Source organism: Eptatretus burgeri, chromosome 7 (genome assembly GCF_056783735.1).
Source record: "Eptatretus burgeri isolate ZD-2024b chromosome 7, Ebu_testis_v1, whole genome shotgun sequence".
Classification (NCBI taxonomy): domain Eukaryota; kingdom Metazoa; phylum Chordata; class Myxini; order Myxiniformes; family Myxinidae; genus Eptatretus; species Eptatretus burgeri.
Window position 1 is genome coordinate 63,723,858 of NC_140967.1, and position 26,102 is coordinate 63,749,959.

General features: G+C 41.1%; 1 protein-coding gene across 4 annotated transcripts in view; it reads right to left on the reverse strand.

Moving 5' to 3' along the window:
* The window catches only part of ARHGEF4 (Rho guanine nucleotide exchange factor 4), a 105,644-nt gene that overhangs the window by 59,953 nt on the left and 19,589 nt on the right, over positions 1 to 26,102 (reverse strand). For 2 of the 4 annotated variants that reach the window (XM_085888817.1, XM_085888814.1), the window contains exons 2-6: positions 6,705 to 8,060; positions 6,314 to 6,574; positions 3,065 to 3,340; positions 1,935 to 2,084; positions 565 to 679 (exon numbers count right to left, since the gene is read on the reverse strand). In XM_085888817.1, coding sequence (XP_085744943.1) covers positions 565 to 679; positions 1,935 to 2,084; positions 3,065 to 3,340; positions 6,314 to 6,574; positions 6,705 to 8,060 — 2,158 coding nt within the window. Of the gene's footprint in view, positions 1 to 564; positions 680 to 1,934; positions 2,085 to 3,064; positions 3,341 to 6,313; positions 6,575 to 6,704; positions 8,061 to 22,545; positions 22,777 to 26,102 lie in introns of those variants that run through there. The other 2 variants (XM_085888815.1, XM_085888816.1) reach the window with 2 other exon arrangements.

Genomic DNA, 26,102 nt, shown 5'->3' on the forward strand with positions numbered 1-26,102 from the left:
GAAAGGGTGGAAATGTGAATGGTTCGGTGGATGTGCGGAGTATCGTTGAGAGAGAGAGGAAGACAAATGATGACTTGCGGAAGATGATGGGAATAGAGTCTGTGATGGAGGTTGTGAAGAGAAACAGGTTGAGATGGTTGGGTCATGTGTTGAGGAAGGATGAAAGTGACTGGGTGAGAGGAGTGTTGGAAATGAGTGTAGTCGGAAGTAGAGGACGGGGAAGACCGAGAAAAACTTGGCAAAAGGTGGTGGAAGAGGAAATGTGGGCAAGGGGATTAAGAAGGGGAGATGCAGAAAACAGGGTAAAGTGGAGAAGATTGTCATGCGGCCCGCAAGGCTAACCCCTGCTTTAGCGGGGAAAATGGCCTTTAAATGCGTGTGTGTGTGTGTGTGTGTGTGTGTGTGTGTGTGTGTGTGTGTGTGTGTGTGTGTGTGTGTGTGTGTGTGTGTGTGTTTGTGTGTGTGTGGCAATGGAGACAACATAAAGTGCAAACTGAATAGAAAACACTTTTGCAAACGAAAATACTTTGATTACAACAACGAAATGATTATTACAAAACGCACCATTCGTGTGTTGCCGTCTTCGACGCCCCATGTGGTTGAGACCCGTTGGTGTGCTCTTAGAAACAACGAGAGGCCGGACACGATCTGCCAGTGGAATCCGTGGCCATCGTTTGCTCTTAGAAAAGAGAGAATAATTTTAATCAACAGGTGAGTGGTAGGTATCTGATGATCGATATGGTTGAGGTATTACACTCATAGCAATTTGAATCATGTAGGAATTGGCAATTTTGCTTATCATGTGTGTATCATGGATATTGCAATCCTGATGGGCGTTGTATGGCCATAACACAATACCAAATATGAACATTGTTCAAGTAATACCACTGGATTTATGACATTCAAGTCTAACATGATGATCAGCCGGAGAAAGTTTTTGGCCCAAGTCTTTCATGAACTTGCTGGCCAGGTCTGACTTTTGACTACATGTGGCGGGAATTTGTAATTTGTTCAGGGTTCTGTTGATAACTCGCTTACTCTTCGCAAAAGACACTGTGGGATATCTTACATCCACCAACTCATTCTCGTGGACAGGGTACCCAGCTTAATGTCCATCCGAGGAACGACAGTCTATAGACAAGGATGACAGTATACACCTTGTGATGCAACACCCTGCTTGAAAATCCGACAGTTTATAGTCAGGTCGGGAATCGAACCAGACTAAACAGCTCAACTGTAAGTGCGCTATCTGTGCACGATCGTGTCAGACTCTGCAATGCAGGACAACAGGTTTACAAATTGATTTTATCTTTTGGGACGCAAACCTACACCAGATAAAACATTGAAAGCAGGATTGTCGTTACACACTCAGGACATTGTAATGCAAAACATGGATACAAGGGAAACCAAAACTGTGAATGTCTTTATGGCTGAGAATGCCTCTTGGAAAGATTTGTTCCATCACAGGGTGTGACTGAAGCAACCTTCAAACAAGGAAGGAATTTTGATCTTGCACCTTTTAGTACCCCGGCAGACAATGGGTGTGCGCAGAGGGAGCGATGTTTAAGGACTACTCCGATGGCCATCACTCTCATTAATGCAAACCAGCTCCAGCGAGGCAGCCGGATGAAGCACCATTGTATAACTGAGCTGGGATTCAAACCCGGAGTACATAGCTCATACAGTAGGTAAGTATGCTACCTCTAAGCTCTGCTGTCTGCCCAATGTAATATGCATGCTCCCCCAAAGTATTTCGAAATGAGCTCCTCTGCTGATGCATTGATAAAACACTTGGACTTCATCTTTTCCTTTACATTGTGTGAACATGTCTCCTTGTGTTAAGGCTTGTGTTTCGAATTTTCATCAAGCCTTGCACAAATATCAGAGAAATACTATTAACAATGGTAACCACGTGACACAGGTGTGCTTCTCACCTGAGTGCTCTCATCACGATTTCTCTGAATGCCATGTACGGAAAGTGGGCGCTGGCGACTAAGCCGACCCTTACAATGCACATCTTGATCTCTGACTTTGGTTGAATTCACTGTTTCATCACCAGATGTGACTGGCTCTGGAGAGGCCACCTGGTGCAGGTGAAAATAAAGCATTTGATTATTTAATTACGTGATACATTTCAGTGTTGGCATACCCATTTTAGTGTTGGCCTCGACCTTTGTCACCTGGCTGAGCCAGGTGATATCTGGCTTTATATATGGACAGATTAACCAACGGGGTTCTCAAAGCTTGGCCTAATCACAGGTGACTAAAAAGGTGACCTCTCTCTCGCGAAAAAAAAAAATCACAGGTGACTAAAAATAAGACCAATCAGTCATTAGCCCAAATGATTTTCTCAGGACATGAAATAATTTCTCATGCTGTGCGTATAAGGGGAGTATGGTGGGCTTTGGGAAGGTACCACAACCAATACGCATAATCTTCTCTGAGCTATTTAGCACATTTTCATTGCTGATTGTGGTATTGATTTAAAAAAGCGTTTTTTCACTTTGTATCAGTTTATGCAAGATTCAATTGCCAAGGTGATGTATTTGTCCCGATGCACCACAAAGGCATGGGCGATTGAGAGCAGGGGAAGGGGCTGCAGGCATGAGTCTGAGCAATTGAATCAAGGATGTCTGATGAAAAAGTGTGATTGTATACATTAATGCAGAACTGTGATGAATGTGGTATATTTAAATTTGGCTTCCCCAAAACTGCACTTGCACTCGAGTGGTTTATTTTCCTAACTCCTCCAGGAAGGTGGGAGTTGGGAATTTTCTTATGCTATGTATGAGGAAAGAGATGGAGAAGAAAGGTGTGCTGTCATCCCGACCCACTGTCAGTGCGTTTCATTCTACCCTGTCACTTCCCTCTTCCATGTGTCTAAACTTTGTATTGACAAATGAGAGGGGATCAAATTCTACCATGTTTGTGTATGCCGCATAGAATATGCAGACGTCCCCTTTTACAAACCAAATGCACATGGCCTTTTTGGCGCAACAATTTCTATTGTGAACAGTGATGTATAAAACAAAGAAAAATGGAGATTCTCAGTTCTCATTCCTACCTCTGGGCTCCTGGGTGATGGCAAAGCTGGCAGCACCATAGCGGAGACAGGGCGACGTCGATGATGAAGAGGTACGTGTCGAAGTGCATCCTCTTGGCCCTCCTTTGGATATGTTGGGTTGATGATGGAGGTGGAGTGGCACAGCTCAGGAGTAGACAAATCACTGCTTGGACTGAGGCATGGTGTGTCTGGAAAGGAGAAAGAACTGCAAGGAACTGGGCTGGGCGAGCTGCTGGTGGAATGAGAGCACCGGGGAGCCTGGCATTTTTGTGGTATCTGCATACATATCACAGTAAACATATTTTCCTTTAGGGGTGATTTTGTCTCCTCTGTCAGACTAAATAAGAGAGGAATAATATGTGTAAACTAATAACTTTTGAGTCAAGTAATGGACAGATGTGAATGCTAATGTCACAAAATGACGTACTCTGTTGGTTTAGCAAGAAATGTTTTTTTACTTCAATGTTAAATAATTAAAGCAAATTTTTATAATAAATTTAATATGCCAAATAAAAAAAAAAGATCAGCGACACGAGGTTACAGATAACATGGTAAAGATTTGGAGAAAAGTCATTTGGCCCATCAGAGCTGTGCCACATCCACAGCTCAGCATTCACCTATATAAAGCAGGTAGTGCTAATTATGCAACTGATTCAAAGCAAAAACGATTGGACAGGGTGCCAGCAAACACCAACATGCTTTTTTCAAACGATACTGTGGGATCTTTAACATCCATGACCTAAATGTGGATGTGACAATGGGGTTCACATCCCATCTGAAAGGTGGCATGATTCCCTACAATGCAGCACACCTTGCTGGTACCACTTCAGAACAGCACTTACCATTGGGGATCAAACTGAGGATAGATAGCTCACAGGCAAGTTAGATGCCTCCTGAACAAGAAACTCCTTTTTCTCATTTAATGGCAACATTAATGATTTGTGCGTAAATCTCCTGCAGACAATGCACTCTTATACAATCCTTGCACTTATTTCACCAATATGGGACACACGGGCACAATGAATGATAGTGCTGTGCTATGTGTCACAACAGTAGCTTCAGTAGGACTTGTGTGATAAATCTCGTCAGCAGGTTTGGAATATCTTTGTTGGCTTCGGCTGATTCTGAAAAGTTTTGGTGCCATTTGCACAGATCAAGTTTAAGGTCATCTAGAGGTCAACAAAGGTCAGGTACCATAAAACCACCAAAGGCTATGAAACTCTGGCTCGCCTTTTCCAAAGCAATGGCATCACGGTACATTTACTGATGTTTGCTGTCCTTGTATGACATGATAATCGTGCAAAACTCATTCTAAACACGTACAGATATACATTATTATGTTATTCTAAAGAAAGCAGAAATTTAAAAAAAAGCTCATACGTCAATGGTCCACGTTGTAGAGACATCTAAACGGAAAGGACAGCTGCAAGAATTTGATGAGAAGCCCAAAGATTAGACCAAGTTCAGATGGGTGTACGTTTACCTAGAAATGGTGCAGACATTACTGCAGCTCAGCTGTGCCACACGAGAGTGGTTGTGGAAATTACATCTGCACTCTCTTGAGCGGCTGTTATTTCTTCTTTGGTCAGAACCCCTAAAAATATGCACAATACATACCTGAGTACAATGCTAAAATGTATCACTTGAAAGACAGTGATTCAGAGATATGGTATTTCTTCGAAGAGGGCAATTTCAGCATGAACAAGTCTGGCCGCCACGTCTTTTGTAATCTCGGTGTTGACCAGGCAATGGAGCAAGTTCATGGGTGGTCTCAAAGGCATAACACAAGGGCCAAACACCCTTGAGAAATACTTCTTTGTTGCCTCAGAACTGGCATGCCTTGCTGAAGAAGCTGATGTCATGGCTAATGTAAGCAAGTCCGAATCAAAACATCATGATCTCTCACTAGCAATCACCAATCATCAGGAGAAGTTAGCAGACTTCTACACAATGCAACTGAAGAAACCAATCCCTTCACGTTCAAGGAGACGTACTTTATGAACATGATGACAACAAAGTGTGTCGTCCTTACTGAAGTCACAGAGGATATCCTGAGACGACACCAGGCTGGAGAAGAAACTTACGTGTCTTTCGTGAATGAACGGATCAATGGAGATAAGAACTTCTTCGATCGGAAGAAACAACTTAAGATTTGTACTTGGAAGCCGATGGGGAAACCAAGTCATGTGAAGGTTGGAAAAGAAGTTGTTGAATTGAAGTAGAATCGCTTGCTCTTTGCTCGTTTGGCCACAGCTGCAAAGTCACGTCCAGATATTGACCTTGCCAAGGACATTGGAACGTATGAATTTTCCTGTGTCTCAGGAGCTGCCTTTGCCCTAGAATGGTAAGTCCTTGCCTGTACATATAAAAGCAACCTCATCACCTGGCGAGAGAGCTTGTCTGAGTATTGGGATTCAAACCTTGATGCAGAGCAGGAAACCGATGGACAGGGATCTGGGTCCCGTTGCTGCCTCATCATCGATGGAATGGCAGTGGTGCAGGAAATCGGCTCACTGCACGTGACATCATGCAACTGTGGTCGTAGTTGCTGCGCAACAAATCACTGTTCATGTAAGAAAATGAACATGTGATGTACAGACTTGTGCAAATGTTCTATGATTGGAGATTATGATTAGAAAAAAGTTGACACTGCCACTGTAAGTGACAGCGATGATGATGATGATGATGATGATGATGATGATGATGATGATGATGATGACACTAATATAGACGTCTTTATATCTGATACATTCCATCTATTCACAGTGAAAAATGACATGTCTTACCTGACCTCTGAATGACCTTGAAATTATCATATCCTTCAAATGTCCAAATGACACCAAACCATTTTAGGCTCAGGGACCTCAGTAGAAATGATTTTTGTTGGGTAGCCAAGATTTATCACGTGCATTGCACTGGAATTCATACGCTCCAAGACTATGACCACAAATTATAGCAAACAGGAACTTTTGATATTTCATTGCGGCATTCAAGGTCACAATGACCATCTTTGAGCACAGTTTGGAGTTAGGACATTCTCACAGGCTCACCAATTGCATTATCTCAGCACAATATACAGGAGGAAATGTAGCATTTCATAGTTTGGATAAGGGACCTCACTTGATAAATTATAGCATACAATAATGAGGTATTTTGTACCAAAAAGCAAAATAAGGAACAAAAATCTCCAAATTACATATAATAGCATGAAGAACCTGACTTTCTTTTTTAATTGTTGAGCAAACCGACCTGTACGTCACTCTCATTACAGGCAGAAGTTGAATTTGAGATGGTTACTCCACAAACTTGTACTGAAGTATTCCTTTCATTCATGGAGGGTGGTCCACAGACGTCTTTGGATGGCAGGACCCATACAAGGGTGCCTGCACAATTTTCCTCGTCGTTCTCCTTGCAAGCTGTACTTGGTGTCGACTGTGTTGGCATTGACAACTGGGTGCTGCGAAGCTCCATTGGCCTTGATTCCAAAGAGACACGCCTTTGACTATTTGACTGAATGAAGAAAATGTAAAAACAGCTTTAGAAGTAGGAACAAGAAGAGTATGGTCAATGAAATAAAAACCGAATAAAAGCAAAACACAAAAGATTTTTAAGAAATAAAAAAAAAGAACTCGCAACCCACCTTACTTAATCGACAAGGCAGAGAAGGGGTTTCTGTAGGGCTGAGAGTTTGAGAAATGTCATCGTGGTTTACTCTTGGGAGCCATGGGTCTCCAAAGAAAAGTGAGTGCTTTGTGGAGCCGGGTAAGGTGTGCCCACTGTTATGAACAGACAAATCCTTTTGAAGTCCAAAACTGGAGCCAGTAAAATTGAGAGACTTAGGACGTATCCTTGTCAACAACCCCTTAGGTGTTTTGTTTCGGGCTTTCTCAAATTTGGAGGTACCGCCAGGTGTGTTAGGTTCTGGAGATATGGAAGAACAGTTGCCAGTCATTACTTGATCCAAAGTTTTATCCATGGGCTCTTTTGGAGTATGGTAGGTGATGGAGGAATTTTGGCTGAAGGTGGGAGAACAAGGAATTGTTGACACTGGAGACCCTTGGACCTCATATCCAGGCGACTTTGAATCTGCACCATCATCAGATGGCAAATGCTGCAAGGGTCGAATTTGAGCACGTTGAGACCGAGCAATAAACTTTCGCTGCCGATTGGTGCCAGATTCAGACAGGCACGTGCTCTTTGAGACTTTTCCCTGCTCAGGAAAAACAGCACTTGGAAGCCATGGTGTGTTAAAACTTTCTTTGAGAAGTGCCTGAGGTTCATTTGATACTTTACGGAGATTATATTGCTTGTTAATAATAAGTTCATGCTGTAAGGGTAGAGATCTTTTTCTGGCAGTGGTGTCCTTTAAAGCTTTTTCAGTTTCGTTAGTAATAATAGTTTTCACAGTTTTATCTGTCTCCACATTTTGTAGCTTTGTTGTCGATTTACCTGGCTCAATTGAGCCCAGGTCGCAAGCTTGACGCATACTCCATGAGCGCTGGAGCCTCGTGGTTAACACCCCACTTTCACTGCGTGATTCATCTAATGGAACACAAAATAGCTGCTCTTTTGCTGTGGCGGTCTTGATGTGACAATGGTTGCTGTGGGACTCACAATCTGATGCAGGTGTCTGAGGTTCTGACGATTTTAATCCTCCACCACCCTTATCCTCATTTTCTTGCCTCATTTCATGCTCATTGGAGAGATGCTGACATGTGGATTGCTTGCGTCTGACTGAGAGTAAAGACCAAGGCCATGAGTGCTGGGCTAGTGATAATTCTGGCCAAGCATTTCTCTTGAACCTCTCTTCAAGAGGCCTTAATGGCTCGCAGTCATCCTGAGTTGTGCTCTTTGCTCGAGTTGAAAGTCTGTTGGCAGTTGGGATCACTTGAGCTGACTCTGTTTGTCTCGGGCCAAGAACAGGATCTTTGCTGCCCCAATGAGTTCGCCAGGGTTTCCACAAAGAGGGTGAATCACTGTCTGGTCGTTTGGAAATCTGGAAATGAAAAAGTATTAACATATCATGTCAGTTACCATAATCATATGATCAAGGCTCCCTCTATAGGATAGGAGAAAAGCTTATTGCTGTTGCAGGGTACGTTTAGACAATTGGCATCCCCAATTTTTAATGGCATAACAGAGTTTCTTAGACCAATATATTGGTATTAAACCATCATTTAGAATTTTTTATTTTATTTTATGTTATTTTCTTCCTAAACTCTCAACATTCCAAATTTCCAAACTGTATCAATTTCCGACCTTTATCTCGGAGCCGGCTGGGACTTTAGGAACTAAATGTTTCATCAATCATGTGAATAGAAAGTATGCAGGACTGACTACAATTTTTCTGAACTTGATATAATTTTAAGGTCATGACCGAGTTATAGACATTGTAACATTTTTCACCAAAATTCGACCAAGGTTTGTCCAATCAGGACAGAATTGCCCTCACTAAATCACTTAGATTTAAACTTAATTTACATCATACCACTCTGGGTTAAAGGTCAAGGTCAATTGGCAGTCTGAAATAAATAACGCATTTTTTGTCATTGCTAAATTTTGCCAATGCGTAATCTCAAAAACCGCTTGGCTTTACAAGATGTTTTTGCATCATAATAGTGGATCTGCAATGAAGTTGTGCACCTGATATTTGATTAGCGTCCTTAACCTACTTTTTTGGATTGTGACATAATTAACAAAAAACACATTTTTGATCATAACTAGAATAATGTTCCTCCGATTTTCATGATGTGTTTTGTGGATAGACTGTAGATGGAGACACATTTTATTAATCTACACTCTGTCCCGAAATGTTGAAGGTCAAGGTCATATGATGGTCTGAACAAAATATGGCCATCATTGGATCATGAGCCAAGGGTAAGTCACGGCCAATCGCCAAGATTAAGCCTCCAACGGCTGGGGGAGATGTACCCTTGGTGATCGCTTTGTGATCGCATATATCGAGTTTTTATTATCCCGCCCCCACCCCCACCCCCCCTCCGGAGGGAGGGAGCGGGATATTGTAATCGTCCGGTTTGTTTGTTTGTCTGTTTGTCTGTTAGCAACTTTACGGCAAAACGGCTTTAGCAAACACTATCAAATTTAATCCACAGGTGGGCAATGAACCTTGGACGACCCCATTAACTTTTGGGTCCAATTGGATCAATGGTCAAGGTCAAGGTCACGAAAAGGTCAAAATCGTTTTTCGCTCATAACTTCATCAAAAATGGTTTAATTCACTTCAAACTAAGACTAAAATATTCCTTATTCTATTCCTTATAATCAACATTCAGGTTAAGGATGTATCAAATTCAAATTTGATCCCCAAAATAACTTTATGCCTTTAATGGGCGGGATTTGTTGTGCCTGGCACCACTTGTTTTTATTGTAACTGTAATTATATTTTAAAAAAAGGCATTAACTTCGTACCGACTCTCATATAATTATTGCCACCTGAACATCGCATGAAATAGAAACAGAATTTGGATACCTTTTGCATATATTAAAAGACCAATTACTTGTGGCTCCATTCAAAATCAAGAGGAGGAAATCGTGCAAAACCAGTAAGTAATGTCAAAGAACATCATACAAAGTAAAGGTTATTAATATGCATGAATTTCAACAATCACATTTACCTCTTATGTGTTCTTGCACTATTATTAAATTTTACATTGATCTAAGGCTCATAGTGGAGCTTGTACATAAATCACATGCTGAGCAAAGACATTAGAAAACCGCAGAGTGCATTAACGAGAATTACAAAGATCTCAAGAGACAATAGACAAATACTCGGCTACCGTATTATATACTACTAGCATGTGCTTCCCTGGGGGAGTAGGGGCGGGAGGTGGGAATACCCGATGCTGCTGGTTTAGCTCTCCCCAGCGGTTTCATCGGAAAAAAGTTACTCGCAGGCTCTGATGATAGCTCTCAATTAAAAAGAGCTCGACCAAACTAAATGCAGATAGCAGAGGAGAAGCTTCACTGCATAAAGTATGTAGTATAGCCATACAAATAAATGGTTGCATCACTTTAAATATGGGGGAAAAAATTATTATTAATAGCAAACGCATGTGCGACCTTTATTCAATAACATAATCACTGTAAGTAAACTCTGATTTAAAGTAAACGCTGGTTGCATCATTATTGAGGCAAGCTATGTTGCTGATGCATTGCGTGATAAACATGAAGTCAGGAAGTTGGAACTTGGCCAGGGAGCTGGTAACAATTGCCTAACCTTTGTGATAAGCACTGTGGGATCTTTAACATCCACCATCAATCAATGCAGGTAGACAGGCTCCCAACCTAACATCCCATCTGATGGACGACGCACGTTTTGATGCTTTGCCCTACCCAACAAGCACCAGTGTGAAAGTTTTAATACTCGAGTTCAGAATCGATCCCAGACTGGACATCTCAAAGGCAAGTGCACTATCCTTCCAGACAAGATTGAAAAAATTCTGAGCATTGTTGCAAACTTTTGGCCTTTGTGAAGACTTTCGTCTGCTCTAGCACAGAAGAACAACCAACAAGTGGTGACGCTGTTCGGGTTCATGATTTATACAGTCCTTTTGGTGGTCACGAATACATGCAGTGATAATTTGCAATATTTACAGTAATGTAACTGACTCCACAGCTAGTTAATCATGAGATGAGAGTAGCTTATTCTCTGAAAACCAGGGGGCAGTTCAATTATATTATCAGAAAATGTCAGCTGATAAGTGAAAGTGAATGTCCCAAGCTACCAAATGTGGGTGAGAATTTTGATTAGGCACGTCATGTCATTAAGAATCATCGTCCTTTGTTCTGCAGAGAACAAGCTGAAAAATGTCAATTTGAAGTGACTGCAGTTTATTTATTTTGCAAAATTTACAGGAAAAGGCAGGTCATAGGATGCAACCCAAGTGAACTCATTGTTTTTAGAACGAAGAGCTAACCTTCAATTATTAATTTGTACATGCACTTTAAGTGCGTATTTTGCAGCTACACCATTGACAACAGGAAGTCAAGTCTCCTGTGAGGCTTGGGCAACCTGCTTAGATTACAAGACTCAACGATATCCAAAATAACGAGTAATTAAAATGAAAAAAAAAATCGTGAAGCTAATACATTCTCAAACTAGAGAGTTCATAGAATACCTTAACCCATACAGTCTTGAGAAAAAGGACTTTTAAACTCTTACTTTGGATTTCTGATCACAATCTACATTTCCTACGAACCACGATTTTGTCTGAATCAAAATATTCCCCATCACTGACAGCGCAAGGTGGGCTTTGAATCCTACGATCCTGAGTTCAAATCCCACTTGGCTGTTGAATTAATACCAGGTGGGGTTAGCTCTACCTGTTATCCTTCTGAGGCTGGCAAAATGAGTGCCAGCTTGTGTCAGAGTAGTGACCTGTCCAGGATTGTGCCCAATAGCCAAGGAGACTGCTTTGGCAGCACCAACTCTCTGCATTGAGTATGGTCCCAATGGATGGGTGGATTTTACGTACATTACGTTTTGATTAAAAAAAGATCAATGTCTTTTTCTCTGATGAGGCCCATTCTATTCCCATTAGTGGATTACTAAAAGTAATTATGGAATAATAAAAGTTTACCTGTACCTCATTTTAGGTTTTTTAAAAACATTTATTTGCATTTGCACCATCCATGGCTATTCAAAAATAAAATGTATCACATATTTTCATGCACTCTTATCTGCAAAGCAAAGCAAAACAGCTGAACTGCATAACTTGCTCGCAGATAAAACCTGCACATACTCAGGAGTGTGCCTTATTTTGCTGTCCTCTCCTTGTCCAAATAACTTATCTAGCATAATGATGTCAGTATGACAACGTCCGCCCACAGTGGATAAGCCCCAATCCAGCCCTGGGCATCTCAGCGGGTACATTTTGCTGCTCAACAACCTGATAATGGCCCTTCAAAAATGGTGCAACTGCCAGCCCTATTTAATGGCCCTTCACTGCCAGCATGCCCAGTCCCATGAGACAATAAAGTAGTCTGTCAATGGGCTTTTACTTCTGTCATTGTCATTCCATGTCAAAAAAAGTGTCATGATCATTATGGATCTTCATTTTCAAACTTCGAACAGGATAAAACACTGTGTTGTTTTTATGTTGATGAATGAAAACAATAAATACCACTGAAATAAACAAGTCAGATCTGCAGGGTAAAAATCATCCTTTTTAGGACTTTTCTCATTGCAAAGTACTATGGGCTCGATGGACCTCAACTTTAAATTTCTCATACCCAACGTTCACTTGACCAAACATAAATTTTTTGAAAATACTCAAAGATATACTCAAGTTAATTTTTATGGCCACCAATTATTCGGGGTTTATATCCCCCAAAGCTTAAAAAATACTTTTCTGCCCCAGTTAAAATCCCCCCCTCTTTCACATGATTATGAACTCAGCACAAGAACTGTAATCATTTAATAACTTTATGCGTATGCCTATTTACAGCCAGGATATAAAGAATAATATACATATCGAGTATTCTTTATTGTAATGAGATATTTAGAGTTGTGGATGAATGTGAACATTTGTACATTAAATTCAGGATTTCCATCACTTTAATGCACGAAACAGTTAAAGCAAGCACTGGGGATTAAATATGAGGTATCTTTGCCATTGACCTCAAAGTTTGGCAAATTTGAGATTAAATATTTGCCAAAAAAGGTCAATTTGAAACTTAAAAGTCATGTGAAAAATTGTTCACAACTGTGACAACAAAGAGGCTCTATGCTGAGCATGAGCACCAAATGGCAGTGATCAGTCAGCATTTTAAAACTCTTCAAAAAATAAAATAAACTTTTCTCATGCATTTACCCATAGATTATTTATGTAATAATATATGTTTGAAATCTCCAGTCATTCTTGTCTGAAAGCATTACAGGAACAATTCCAAAGAAACCTCAACGTGCATTATAAATCAATGTTTAATGGACCAACTTAATTGTCATAAACTATAATGCATAACCTCCATTGATTCTATAAGAAAAATCACATGAGTGATCACATAAGGTATCACATTTGTGTTGTGTTAATAAAAAAAAATTGTTTGTGTACATTAGGAAATTTATTTCAACATGTGCATAATGATGATCTGGCTTCAGAGCGAGCAGGGTAACCTCGAGGCTCTGAGATGTCTAGTCTGGGTATGAAACTTGACAGAGCTATAAATTGTGATCTTGGTGTTTTGCATGCAGGGCGAGACATCGAGACATCAATGTTCACCATCCATCGGAAGACGTTAAGCCGGATAACCAGTTTACCAGCACTTGATGCATTGGTGTACAGTAAAGAACTCTCTGTTTTCGTGAAGAGGAGCTAAGTTATCAAGGCAGCCTGATGCAAATTCTAAATTCCTTATAGGAGAACATCAGGTCTGACCATCCGGTTCGTGAAAGACTTGGGCCAGAACCATTCTGTCCGGCCAACCCCACAAAGACGTGGGAATAATGGTGGCAGTTAAAGAATATTATGATCTGGTCACTGAACTAATTTAAATATCCTAAAAAATAAAATTGTTATAAAATAAAGAAAATTTCATTTCGGTACAATTTTGGGGAATTTTGAATCAATTTCCCTGTGAAGAGAAATGCTTTAAAACCAGAAAACAAAGGTACTCACATACCATAGGACATTCACGAGTACTTTCCGTGATGAGGCTGAGTCTTTGGGCCTCTCACTCTCTCACCACAGGCAGGTCGGTGGTCTTTGTCTTCTACCTTCTCCTCTCCAGTCTCGCCCCCCCTGCTGTGTCTGCGATTTGTCCCCACCATATTTCCGTAGGGCACTCAAGGTCCGCCAACAACCCCCTTCTGGTGAAACTACCAAAATCACGAATCACTGCTCACCTTCACTCTTTCATTCTTCTTTTATCCCACCTTTGGAATAATCTCCCTCACTCTGCTCAATCCCATTCTTCCCTGCAGGTCTTCAAAACAGCTGTTCACCACCATCTCTTATCGTCCCCCATCCAAATCCTCGATCTTTTCTACCCCCGTTAATCCACTCCAAACCCACCTCCTTCAAATTCCCTGCTTTCCTTCCTGAAAGTCCCTGTAATGTCCATCTTGTTCACCCCGTGTTCCCCGCCCCATCCCTCTCCCTTCCACAGATCTCCTAATGTCTCTCTTCCTCACTGTTTTGTCCTTCCCACTCCCACCCCTCGTCTCATGCCCGCCTTGCTGTGCGTTGTGTGTTAGCTCTTATTATATGAGCCTTGACAAGGTATACAAAAAAAAAACTTTTGCAGATGCATAATCCAGAAGGTTAAAATAGCAATTTGAACGATCCAAATGAGTTTATAAAAGCAATATTTTATAAAACTGTAACAAGAGTCACTGTGTAATATGCAACTGTCGAAATGACATAATCTGCCCCAGAATGCTCAATGCACATTCGCAGACACCCCTAAATAACGACGATGTTCGAGGCACCGTAAAGTATAGCATGTGTACAAGACAGGGATTGCAACATAAAATGGCTCACAAAGCTTCTAAAAGAAGCTAAAAATACTTACAAAAGCACCTGAGAGAAAGGGGTATCTCTGCACAATGAAAGACTTGAAGAACTTTCTCAGCTTTCTGAACGGGCAGCTGCCTGACCTGCAAACTCCTGACTACGTGGGGTGGTGCAAGACCCGAGTGGACATGAGTGTGCTACACAAACCACTGACGGATTTATTTAATGGATGTCTGCAATTGAGAAGACGATGCTGTGCGTCATTACCAAGTTACGGCAACCAACTCTTCAGTGCAGGACATCTTCGCAACGTGAAAATACACAAAACTTGTGCCGGCTATATTTATGTGGGAGCTGGATGTCAGGTAGACTTCCTTGAGGGAGATACCGTATCTGGTTTGGGTGCTTCTGAACACCGATGGCAAGGTCATATCTGGGACTTGTGAATGTACAGGGTAAATTTTTAAAAAAAGATAATTACTATTATTAATGTTGGGAGGGGGTGGGGTTGGGAGCTGCGAGGGCTGTTTTATATATATATATATATATATATATATATATATATATATATATATATATATATATATATATATATGACCGTTTTTACAGCCATTTTTCCCTGCTGTGCAGGGGTTGGGCTTTTTCTTGAGGCAATGTTTTATGGCCGGATGCCCTTCCTGACGCCAACCCTGGTCGCCTCTTACGACACACAGGGATATGGTACACCTATTCTTACCGGGGCATACACCGGGACCAGTACACTGGTACTCATTTTGCCGACCTCGGAAGGATGACAGGCTGAGTCAACCCCCTGGTGTTAATTCAGCAGCCAACGGGGCTTGAACTCAGGACCCTGGGATCCCAAGCCATCACCCTAGCCACTAAGCCAACACCAGGCTTATATATATATATATATATATATATATATATATATATATATATATATATATATATATATATATATATATATATATATATATATATATATATATATATATATATATATATATATATATATATATATATATATATTGTTGGTTCTGGGGCCACAAGTTTCAATATTCTAGATTTTTCACCTATTGCTAAAAGGAGAAGTGTGTGTGTGTGTGTGTGTGTGTGTGTGTGTGTGTGTGTGTGTGTGTGTGTGTGTGTGTGTGTGTGTGTGTGTGTGTGTGTGTGTGTGTGTGTGTGTGTGTTTATATATCCACTGATATGAGGACGTTTGCTAGTATTAACAGGAAATTAGAGGAAATCGACACCTCTCCGTCTCATCCACAGATATTTCCTATAATTCTGTGAGTTTGATTTACATTCAGGAACACAACAATTATGGTTAGCCGTTTTAAAATTGCTATTCTTTCACTCAAATGATGAGAATTATGTTAAAAAGACTATTTGACTGACACATTTCTTCCAAGCAAGGGCAGGTTAAAAGTGCCCATGCCAGCAGAAGTGAGTTAATGAAAATACACAAGCAGCACATGCGCAAAAGACCTCATTAGCATTGATACATCATTTCAAAAGACACATATTACCCACAAGGTTTTGGCTTTCACTGCATCTCACTGTTAGGTGAACCTCGTTTGCTTTCAAAAATAATATTATGCAGTGGTAACTAAGTATCTGAATCCCCACAAAGAAGAGGCATCAATGATGGTCAAAGCATTCTGGGTAAAACCAGGATGGTGGCCAATGTAGTCAGGTTTGGTGTAGAACAGTGTTGTATCAGTGAGTTCCAAGAAGTGAACAAGGAAGCAAATAAAATTCACAAGCAACTACCCTCACAATTTGGTGATACATGTTCTCAAATAGTTATTTGTTTTAAATGATGCAGAGTACAACTATAAGGGCACTCGGTAGAGCGCATACCTCCGCCAAGCTTAGTTTACGTTCATCCCATTTTTCGGCCCGATATGGATTCGGACCAGAAGTTAATTTAATCAGCTTGTTCTTGTCAGCTAAACAACCCATCCACCAAGTTTCGTCTCAATCCGTTCACAACTTTTTTCAGATTTCTTGCGATTTGTCGTTTTTGGCCCTATCATCTCTCAATGGGGAAGAATCACTTAAAACTTTCTCGGATCCAAATCCAGATCCAGATCTTCATCAAAATCTAATCATTTCATCCGTGTCACATGCCGAAGCTCTCCACCAAATTTTGTCCAAATCCCTCCACAACCTTTTGAGATATCTTGTTTAAAAACAAACAAACAAGAAAAAGATGTCATACAGAGCATGATACTTGCAAAATCCACCCGCTCTTCAAAGGATGCCAAAGATACATCAAATTGCCCATTTCATTAAGATTAAAATTGCCATTCATAATCAAAGTTCAGGTCATTCGGATGAAAATTGATTGTTTTGCAGATTGAAATTGATCATTTTAGAAGTTTGACCTTGAATTAACTTTTGACCTTTAAACCTCAAAAATAGTTACATTCCAATTCAGTGATGGACGATGCAAATCCTGTTCAAATTTCAAGTCAATCGGATGAAAATTGAGGATTTTAGAAATCCCACCTTAGCTGTTGACCTTGGGCCTATGTTGATCTTTTGGTCCATGTTGATCTAAAAATAATTGGCTCTATGAATTCAGTGACCTGAAATCTATATTCTCTTCAAATTTCAAGGAAATCACATTAAAATTGAGGATTTTAGAAATCCCGCCTTAGTTGTTGACCTTGGGCCTATGTTGACCTTTTAGTCCATGTTGACCTCAAAAATAATTGGCTGGTTGAATTCAGTGTCCTTATGTATAAATCCTCTTCAAATTTCAAGTGAATTGGATGAAAATTGATAATTTTAGAAATTCGGCCTATCTTGACCTTTTGGTCAATGTTGACCTCAAAAATAATTGGTGGTTGAATTCAGTGATCTGATATGCAAACCTTCTTGAAATTTTAAGTGAATCGGATGAAAATTGAGGATTTTAGAAACGCCAACTTAGTTGTTGACCTTGGGTCTATTTTGACCTTTTGGTCCACGTTGACCTCAAAATAATTGGCTGTTTGAATTCATTGACCTGAAATATAAATCCTCTTCAAATTTCAAGTCAATGGAAAGAAAATTGAGGATTTTAGAAATCTCACCAAAGTTTTTTTTTTTTTTTTTTTTTTTTTTTGTATACCTTGGTCGAGGCTCGTATGAGAGCTAACACACAACTCACAGCAAGGAGGCATGAGACAAGAGGGGTGGGAGTGGAAGGGACAAAACATTGGGGAACAGACACAGGTGAACTGTGGAAGGGAGAGGGATGGGGATGGGACGGGGAACATGGCGAGGAGAAGATGGACATTACAGGGACTTTCAGGAAGGAAAGCAGGAGAATTGAAGGAAGTGGGCTTGGGTGGATTATCGGGGGTAGAAAAGATCGAGGATTTGGATGGGGGAAGATAAGAGGTGGTGGTGAACAGCTGTTTTGAAAGCCTGGAGGGAAGAATGGGAAAGAATAGAGTGAGGAAGTTTATTCCAAAGGCGGGAAAAAAAGAGGAATGAAAGAGTGAAGATGAGCAGTGATTCGTGATTTTGGTAGTTTTACCAGAAGGGGGTTGTTGGCGGACCTTGAGCGCCCTGTGGAAATGTGGTTGGGACAAATCGCAGAGAGAGCAGGGTGGGCAAGGCTGGAGAGGAGTCGGTAGAAGACAGAAAGACCACCGACCAACCTGCGGTGATTGAGTTAGAGGCCCAAAGACTCAGCTTCATTGCGGGAGATGCCAATGATCTTAAAAGCCCTGGTTTCGACAGCGTGAAGTCGAGAAAGGTGGGAGGCAGGAGCACCAGCCCAGAGGGGAGAGCAGTACTCCATCAGGCTACGGACAAAAGCTTTGTAAGTGGTCAGGAGCTCAAGAGGGCCGAGGAAGGACTTTGCACGACGGAGGATTCCCAGTCGGCGACTGGCTTTTGAGGCAAGGTTGGAAATGTGACTTTCCCAGGAAAGGTCATGGCAGATAGTGAGACCCAGAAGCTTGAAAGAAAAGACTTCTTCCAGAGGATTGTTGAGAAAGTGGATGGGGGGGTTTTGTAAACGGTCCTTTCGAAGAGACATAGTGAGAGTGTGAGATTTGTGTGGATTGAAAGACATGTTCCACGTGTTGGACCAGTTTGTGATTTTATCCAGATCTGCAGTGAGCGAAGAAGCTGCTGCTTGCCGGTCTGAGGGATGACAGATGGTACGGCAGAGGGTGGAGTCATCGGCAAAGAGAAATAGAGGATTTTCCAGAGAGTCCGAGAGATCATTGATGAAAACCAGAAAAAGAACAGGGCCCAGAACGCTACCTTGAGGAACTCCAGCCTGCACAGGAAGAGGGGATGAAAGAACTCCATTTAGGGCCACACGTTGTTGTTGTTGTTGTTGACCTTTGGCCTCTGTTGTTGACCTTTGGCCTCTGTTGACCTTTTGGTCGAAGTTGACCTCAAAACTAATTGGTTAGTTGAATTCATTGACCTGAACTATAAATACTCTTCAAATTTCAAGTCAATCAGATGAAAATTGAGGATTTTGGAAATTTTCCGTAAGTTGTTGACCTTTGGCCTATGTTGACCTTTTGACCTCAAAAACAATAGGCTTCTTGCTTATGACAAACTCTACCATGTGATGAAGTTTTGTGAAGATTGGTTTATAATTGTGGCCTGTAGGTGATTGACAGATAAACAAACAACAAGATACAGACAGAATAACAAAATTGATTGACCCATTTACTTAAAAATCTTTGATTTAGCAAGTAAAAAGACTTCGTGCAGAGCATGATACTGTCAAAATCCACCCCCTCCCTCCAAAGGTTACCATAGATACATCAAATTCTCCATTTCATTAAGATAAAATTGACAATGTTAATCAAAGCTCAGGTCAATCGGATGAAAATTGATTGTTTTTCAGATTGAAATTGATGATTTTAGAAGTTTGACCTTGAGTTTACATTTTGGAGGATTATATCCTTTTGACCTCAAAATAGTTGGTTTCCAAATTCAGTGATGCACTCTGCAATTGCTGCTTAATACTCAGGTTAATCGGATGAAAATTGACTATTTTTCAGATGAAATTTGATGATTTTGGAAATTTGACCTTTGACCTTTTGACCTCAAAAAGAGTTGCTTTCCAAATTCAGTGATGGACTATACAAATCCTGGTCAACTTTCAAGTTAATAGGATGTAAATTGACGTATTTTTCAGTTTAAAATTGATGATTTTAGAAGTTTGACCTTGAGTTGACGTTTGACCTTTTGATCTCGAAAATAGTTGGTTTACAAATCTGTTATGTGCTGTGCAATTGCTGTTTAAGTTTCAAACCAACCGGATGAAAATTGACGATTTTTCAGATAAAAACTTGATTTTAGAAGTTTGACCTTTGACCTTTATGATCTCAAAAATAGTTCCCAATGATCCCAATTTAGTGATGCAATATGCATATTCTGGTTAATTTTCAGGTCAATCGAGCCTGGTGTTGACTTAGTGGTTAGGGTGGCAGCTTAGGATCCTCGGGTCCTGAGTTCAAGCCCGTTGGCCGCTGAATTAATACACGAGGAGGTTAACTTGGCCTGTCATCCTTTCGAGGTCGGCAAAATGAGTACCAGTGTGTACTAGTAGAAGGGCACTGCATCAGCGACACATTTGCGCTTCCAAGAAATGATAGCTATCCTGGCAGCGAAGCTGCCATATGCAAGAAGAAGAAGAAGTTCAAGTCAATCGGATGAAAAATGACGATTTTAGGAATTTTACCTCAAGATGACCTTTGACCTCAAAATCAATAAGCTCCTCAGTTGAGACTACCTTTACAACTTGGAAAAGTTTCATAACAATCAGTTTTAAATTGTAACCTGTAAACGGTTGACAAACAGATAGAATGACAAAATCGAATGACCAATATACTTGAAAAATCTTCGATTTTGCAAGTAACAAACAGACAGACGTGAAAACATAACCTCCTTCACATTAAAATGACCTTGAATTGATAAATGGTCTTGAGAAATCTTATATGCAACCAACTGCTGTCATTCAACACCAGATAACTACAAGTGAAATTCAGAATAATTGATTATTATTGGATGCCATTAATAGAAGTATGGAAATGATTCATCATTTTCACTTGAAATCCAAAATGATTAGTGCAAGGTGGACCTGATGTTTGAAAAATTCAACAAGGCACCAATTCATGTTTAATGAAAAGGAAACTCATGTGGCCATTTTGGAATGTAGAAGAGCTTTTGGAATGCCACCAAGAGAGCGAAATAATCTCTTGAAGACCTGATGATATCACAGTTCATCATTTTATGCTGGAGATATTCTTAGTTCCCTCCACCAAAAAAAAACTTAAGGGGTGCAGCTGTAGCCAGAAAGCTTGTTTTGGGACCTTCACAATTGAATTAATGTGGAATAGTTAGAACATGGGAAAACCATTTTGGCACAGTACTGCACTACAGTGACTTATTATACAATTGAGCGAGCAAAGAAATATATTGATGACACTCAGGTATGCTGTCTCAGACTTTGTGACTTTACTGCACAATAATTTCTCACCCTCACATGGCAAATGTGACCACAACTATTCCAGTGGAAATGGTGTGTGAAGATGAAAATAATCCTCCTTAGAGTTCTGACTTATCAGCTCGTAATTTTAGTCTCTTTGGGACACTTAAAGAACATTTGGGTGGCATCAAGTTTACAAATTATGAAGATGCCAAAGCCTGAGTCCTGAAACGGCTCATACCTGCCCAAAGATTTCTATACAGGTGGCATCAAGGCGCTACTACAATGATGGGACAAGTGTTGGACACGTAGTAGGGGAAATATGTCTTCCTTGAGAAATACGTGCAGTTTCGTTCACCTCCCTGTACTGTTTGGGGTGTTTTTTTTTTTCAAATAAAAAGATGAACTTTGGAAGTGCACCGGATATGAAAAAGATGTACATAAGAGGATGTTTATTGTTTCAGTGATTTTGAGAAACTATCAGTTGGGTTGAATCTAAATGCCCTCAGGGCACATTGCAATGCCACCTTTCAAAAGGTTGGGCCATCTCCATCCCCCAAAACAATACAAAATTTCGAGTCTGCTCAGTGTGATTGGTAAAAGTTTGTTTATTATCCCAATGACGCTAAAAACTTAATGACACTGGCTTGAGTTAAGGAGTGATTCCACTTTTTTTTTTAAACCACAAGGTAATTCTCACAGTCGAGGCATGATGTCATTTCATTACATTTCTGGGACTTTACCAGCTAGAGAAGTGTGTTCAGCATTTGCAGAGGATATTTCGTGACATGCACTCTGGAGGTACACCAAAGAAAATAAAGAACTTGCCAAAACTGACACAAAGAACTTGCCAAAAATAGAAATGAAGAACTTGCCAAGATTGTTTATGTGGTGGTGTATTAAGTGACAAGAGCCAACATGACTGTCTTTGAAAAAGACTTGAAACATGAGATATTCGAGCGACGGTATTTGAGGCAGAAATATGATGACCATGGCATTCACATCACAACACCTGTAACCAAGCACGATATTTACCGTGCTATTCCAGATGGTTAAAGGGTCAGATTTTAATTGATACTTACAGTATGACTCAGTGAAGACACTGACAGTCACTGTGAGCACAATACGAACTTCCTCGTGAAAAAAAAAATGGATCAATTCCAGGGTTCTGTCTTTAACCTACCACCACGCCCAACCTCCCTCTACGAGGCCAAACATGTGTGAAACATGACTGAGATCTAACTAACCAACAGGGTGCCTCTGGGACAAAATCAAAGTAGATTGCCCAGAAAGACTGAAACCTCAGTGATTTGGTTTATTCAATGATTTAGCATCCATTGGAGAATGCGGTTTTGAAACACAGGTGAGTAACGCAGCGTGAAGTTCCCCTTTTATACCGACGGGCAAACGCAAGCATACAAGAGCACTCTTTCTCTCTTTCAAGGAAGAAGTTGTTTGAAATACTGTGCCTTCATGTGCAGTTTTTATCACAATTCATAACCAGATTAAAATAACCCAAAATGTGTGAGCATGCCTTGGTGTACCTCTCTCCAAATGAGCTCTTCACAGCTTGGCTCGTTTCCGCTGCCAGTGCCCTGCCTTGCCATGCACCCACCCGCAAACAGGCTCGAACACCAATCGTCGTCATGTTGTCACCCCCAGGAACCAGGAACACCAAGAACCAGGTATGCCAAGAGCCAGAGATGCCAGGAACCAGTTACGGCAAGAGCCGGGCACTCTAAGAACCAGGTACGCCAATAACCAGGTATGCCAAGTGCCAGGTACCGAGCAAAACCAACAGGAACAGTCCAACTCTTACCAACTGTCGTTACTGCTGACCCCAACCGTCAAGAGCTGTCAGAGCTGTCTAGAGCTATAAGGAGCTGTCACCGACCATCAGCAGGGTCTGTCACCAACTCCGATCAGGATCTTTAACCAACTGTCATCAGGATCTCTGACCAACTGTCATCAGGATCTCTCACCATCTCTGATCAGGATCTCTCACCAACTGTCATCAGGATCTCTGACCAACTGTCATCAGGATCTCTAACCAACTGTCATCAGGATCTCTGACCAACTGTCATCAGGATCTCTGACCAACTGTCATCAGGATCTCTGACCAACTGTCATCAGGATCTCTGACCAAATGTCATCAGGATTGCTGACCAACTGTCATCAGGATCTCTAACCAACTGTCATCAGGATCTCTAACCAACTGTCATCAGGATCTCTAACCAACTGTCATCAGGATCTCTAACCAACTGTCATCAGGATCTCTAACCAACTGTCATCAGGATCTCTAACCAACTGTCATCAGGATCTCTCACCAGCTCTGATTAGGATCTCTGACCAACTGTCATCAGGATCTCTCACCAACTGCAAACAAGGCAGTCCTGCTGTCCTTTTATAGGCGACCAGTGTGGGCGGAGCCTCAGGCACGACTTCAGCCAAATCCAGCTTGCCTTTTGGCGTATCGCTGCACGTGACCTCCAACCATCAATTCTCGTGGTCATTCTCTCCTGACCATTGAACGAGATACAACTCCCAATTAACACAGGCCTGGCTTACGACGCCATATTTGGAGCACTTGAAGAACGCCAAAAAGCTGCCATTTGCCGGAACAACTGAGCGAAAACATGAAGCGCTCACAAAACGTCAACGGGAAATTATCACCTCTTTGTTCAGCCCGATACGAATAAGAGGCAGTTAGAGCCCATAGAGCTGCTGAACGGGGTGTCAAACATTGATAGAAAAAGGTGGGTCCTGATGTAAATGATCCAAGACCACAGCCGTGTTTGACCGTCAGAATGAACTGTTCAGGAAAAGCTTGCGGTGTGATTAATGACTCAAATTTTCTGCAAGTCCAATGTGAAAATGATAACCACAATTAAATGTGTAAATAAATCGTGTATTCCAGGGCAATGTGTCTTGGTGGAAAGGGAATACAATGAGTCTCCGTTGGGCTAACGGCTATCTTATCACGCGCACGAACGATGAATATCGCTCATGCAAAAATGAAAACTGATGTAAAATCATACATCATGAACGTGTTGTAAAGAGGAACAGGTTCTCCCATAAGAAAGAGAGGGAACCTGTTCTCTACCCTTCTCCAACTAATCAAAGAGTTAGAATTCCACCAGACAAGGGGATTGGTCTAGTCTGAACATGCATTTATGGAAATAACTATCTGAGGACCTGGATGTTGTATGCATTACTCGGATACAATTCTAAAATCCACAACAATATGTACGACGTAGCACCACTCATGGTGTAAGGGGTTATACAAAGGACATTCCAATTGTGGGGGAATTATCCAATACATAACTCTGTGCAAATTATCCTGTCCATAATTCTAGTAGACTTAACCCATCCATTAGGACAGGTTTTTTGCTTGTGTTACGAAGTGTTTTATACAGCTACCGTCGATTATTAATAATTAATTCATTAATTTTCTGTTGCAGGATTAGTAAGAAAGTTTGACAGATCATCTGTGCTTCTACTTCTCCACCTTATCCTGACTAGTAATACCTGCTTCCGCAAGGAGCGAAATATGGTGTAAATATACTCCCTCCCTGCTCAAGGTCCTGCTTTGTCTTTGCATAATGGACGGACAGACACATCTCCTTTTAGTAATAGTAACTCCCTTTTCCTCCACTGCCGAAAATATTTCAATATCCACCCTCTCCGGCAGGGGTCAGTGGTTGAACCACTTGCACTAATCTTTGTGTACAGGTGAAAATCACAAGTGATGTTGCCATTCTTGCCTTGGCAGAGAGGTGTGAGGAAGGGGAAAATTATTTTGTGTTCACGACTTGACCTTGGGTACCGCAAGCACATATGCAAAATTTGGTGGAGATTGGCCTTTTGGTTTGGTGGGAGCCATTTTTGGTTCTATAACAGTCAGACATACGTACATACATACATACATCCCTTATTTTAGTATGATGATAATATTGTCATTATTTATGGAATAAAAATATTTTTCATCACCATTCCATCATTTGCTGTGTTATAATCAAAGAGCACTGGCAAGATCACTGGTGAGGTATACCAGCTGCAATTCGTTGCTGCACCAAGGCAAACTCTACATTTGGGGTTTGTGGGTATACAGAGTCGAGGATCGTGGAGGAGCCAAAACAAAGAACAGACCAGGACATACCAGAACAAAAAGAACAGTACAAATTTTGGATGAGAGAGAGGAAATGCACTACAAGCAGTGTAAAGGGACAAACTAGGTGACCTGGAGGAAGAAAGGAAATGGGGAAAAATGAGAGCAAGGATAGGGGGTGAGGTATAGGGGAGGACATCTAAACAGAGGTATCATGATCACTACTTGATTAGTATAACCACCTATTCCCTGCCATACCCTGCACACCACACCCTCTCAAACCACTTTTCAGCTAACACACCCAATCCAAAGGCATAGAATTGGAATGTGAGGTCAACCACAAATTATCCAATGACAAATAGCAACTGACGTGGCTTCCAACTTTTCCTGTTTTAATCCCTGCTGGTTATAGAGCTTTGTTAGCCTCTCATCATAATCATCAACATCATCATCATCTTACGCCATGTCCTATTTTAGTGCGCCATTGAGGGCGAATAGAGAGTGTAAGATTGGCCCAAGATCAGGAACCAGCAAGCCAGACCTGACATTCAAGTGCAGCTGGTTAGGGCAGGAATTTGTATATTGGCCAAGATTCCCACTGTAACTCGCATACTTTGTTCAAAACTCCTGTGGGAGCTTTACGTCCTCCAACTAATGCTAGCACATGGGTCCCCGGCTCACTATCCATCCGATGGGCAGCACACTAATTGATGCAACACCCTGTCTGCGAAGCACCAATCTGACAGTTTATAGATGGGTAGAGAATTGTATACACACTCGACAGCTCAAAGCCGGTAAGAAAGCTCAACACCTTCCTGTCGGACAAAAGCTTGGTCTCTCACCATCTCTGTTATTTCACTGTGTGGAACGAGAGCATTATTGACAAACTTTTCATACTTACATTCAAGTTTCGAAAGCATTCCTGTCTAATCTATGGGGAGCACTGCGACCCTGATGTAGTCGAACACCCATAAATGATACAACCAGCAGTCA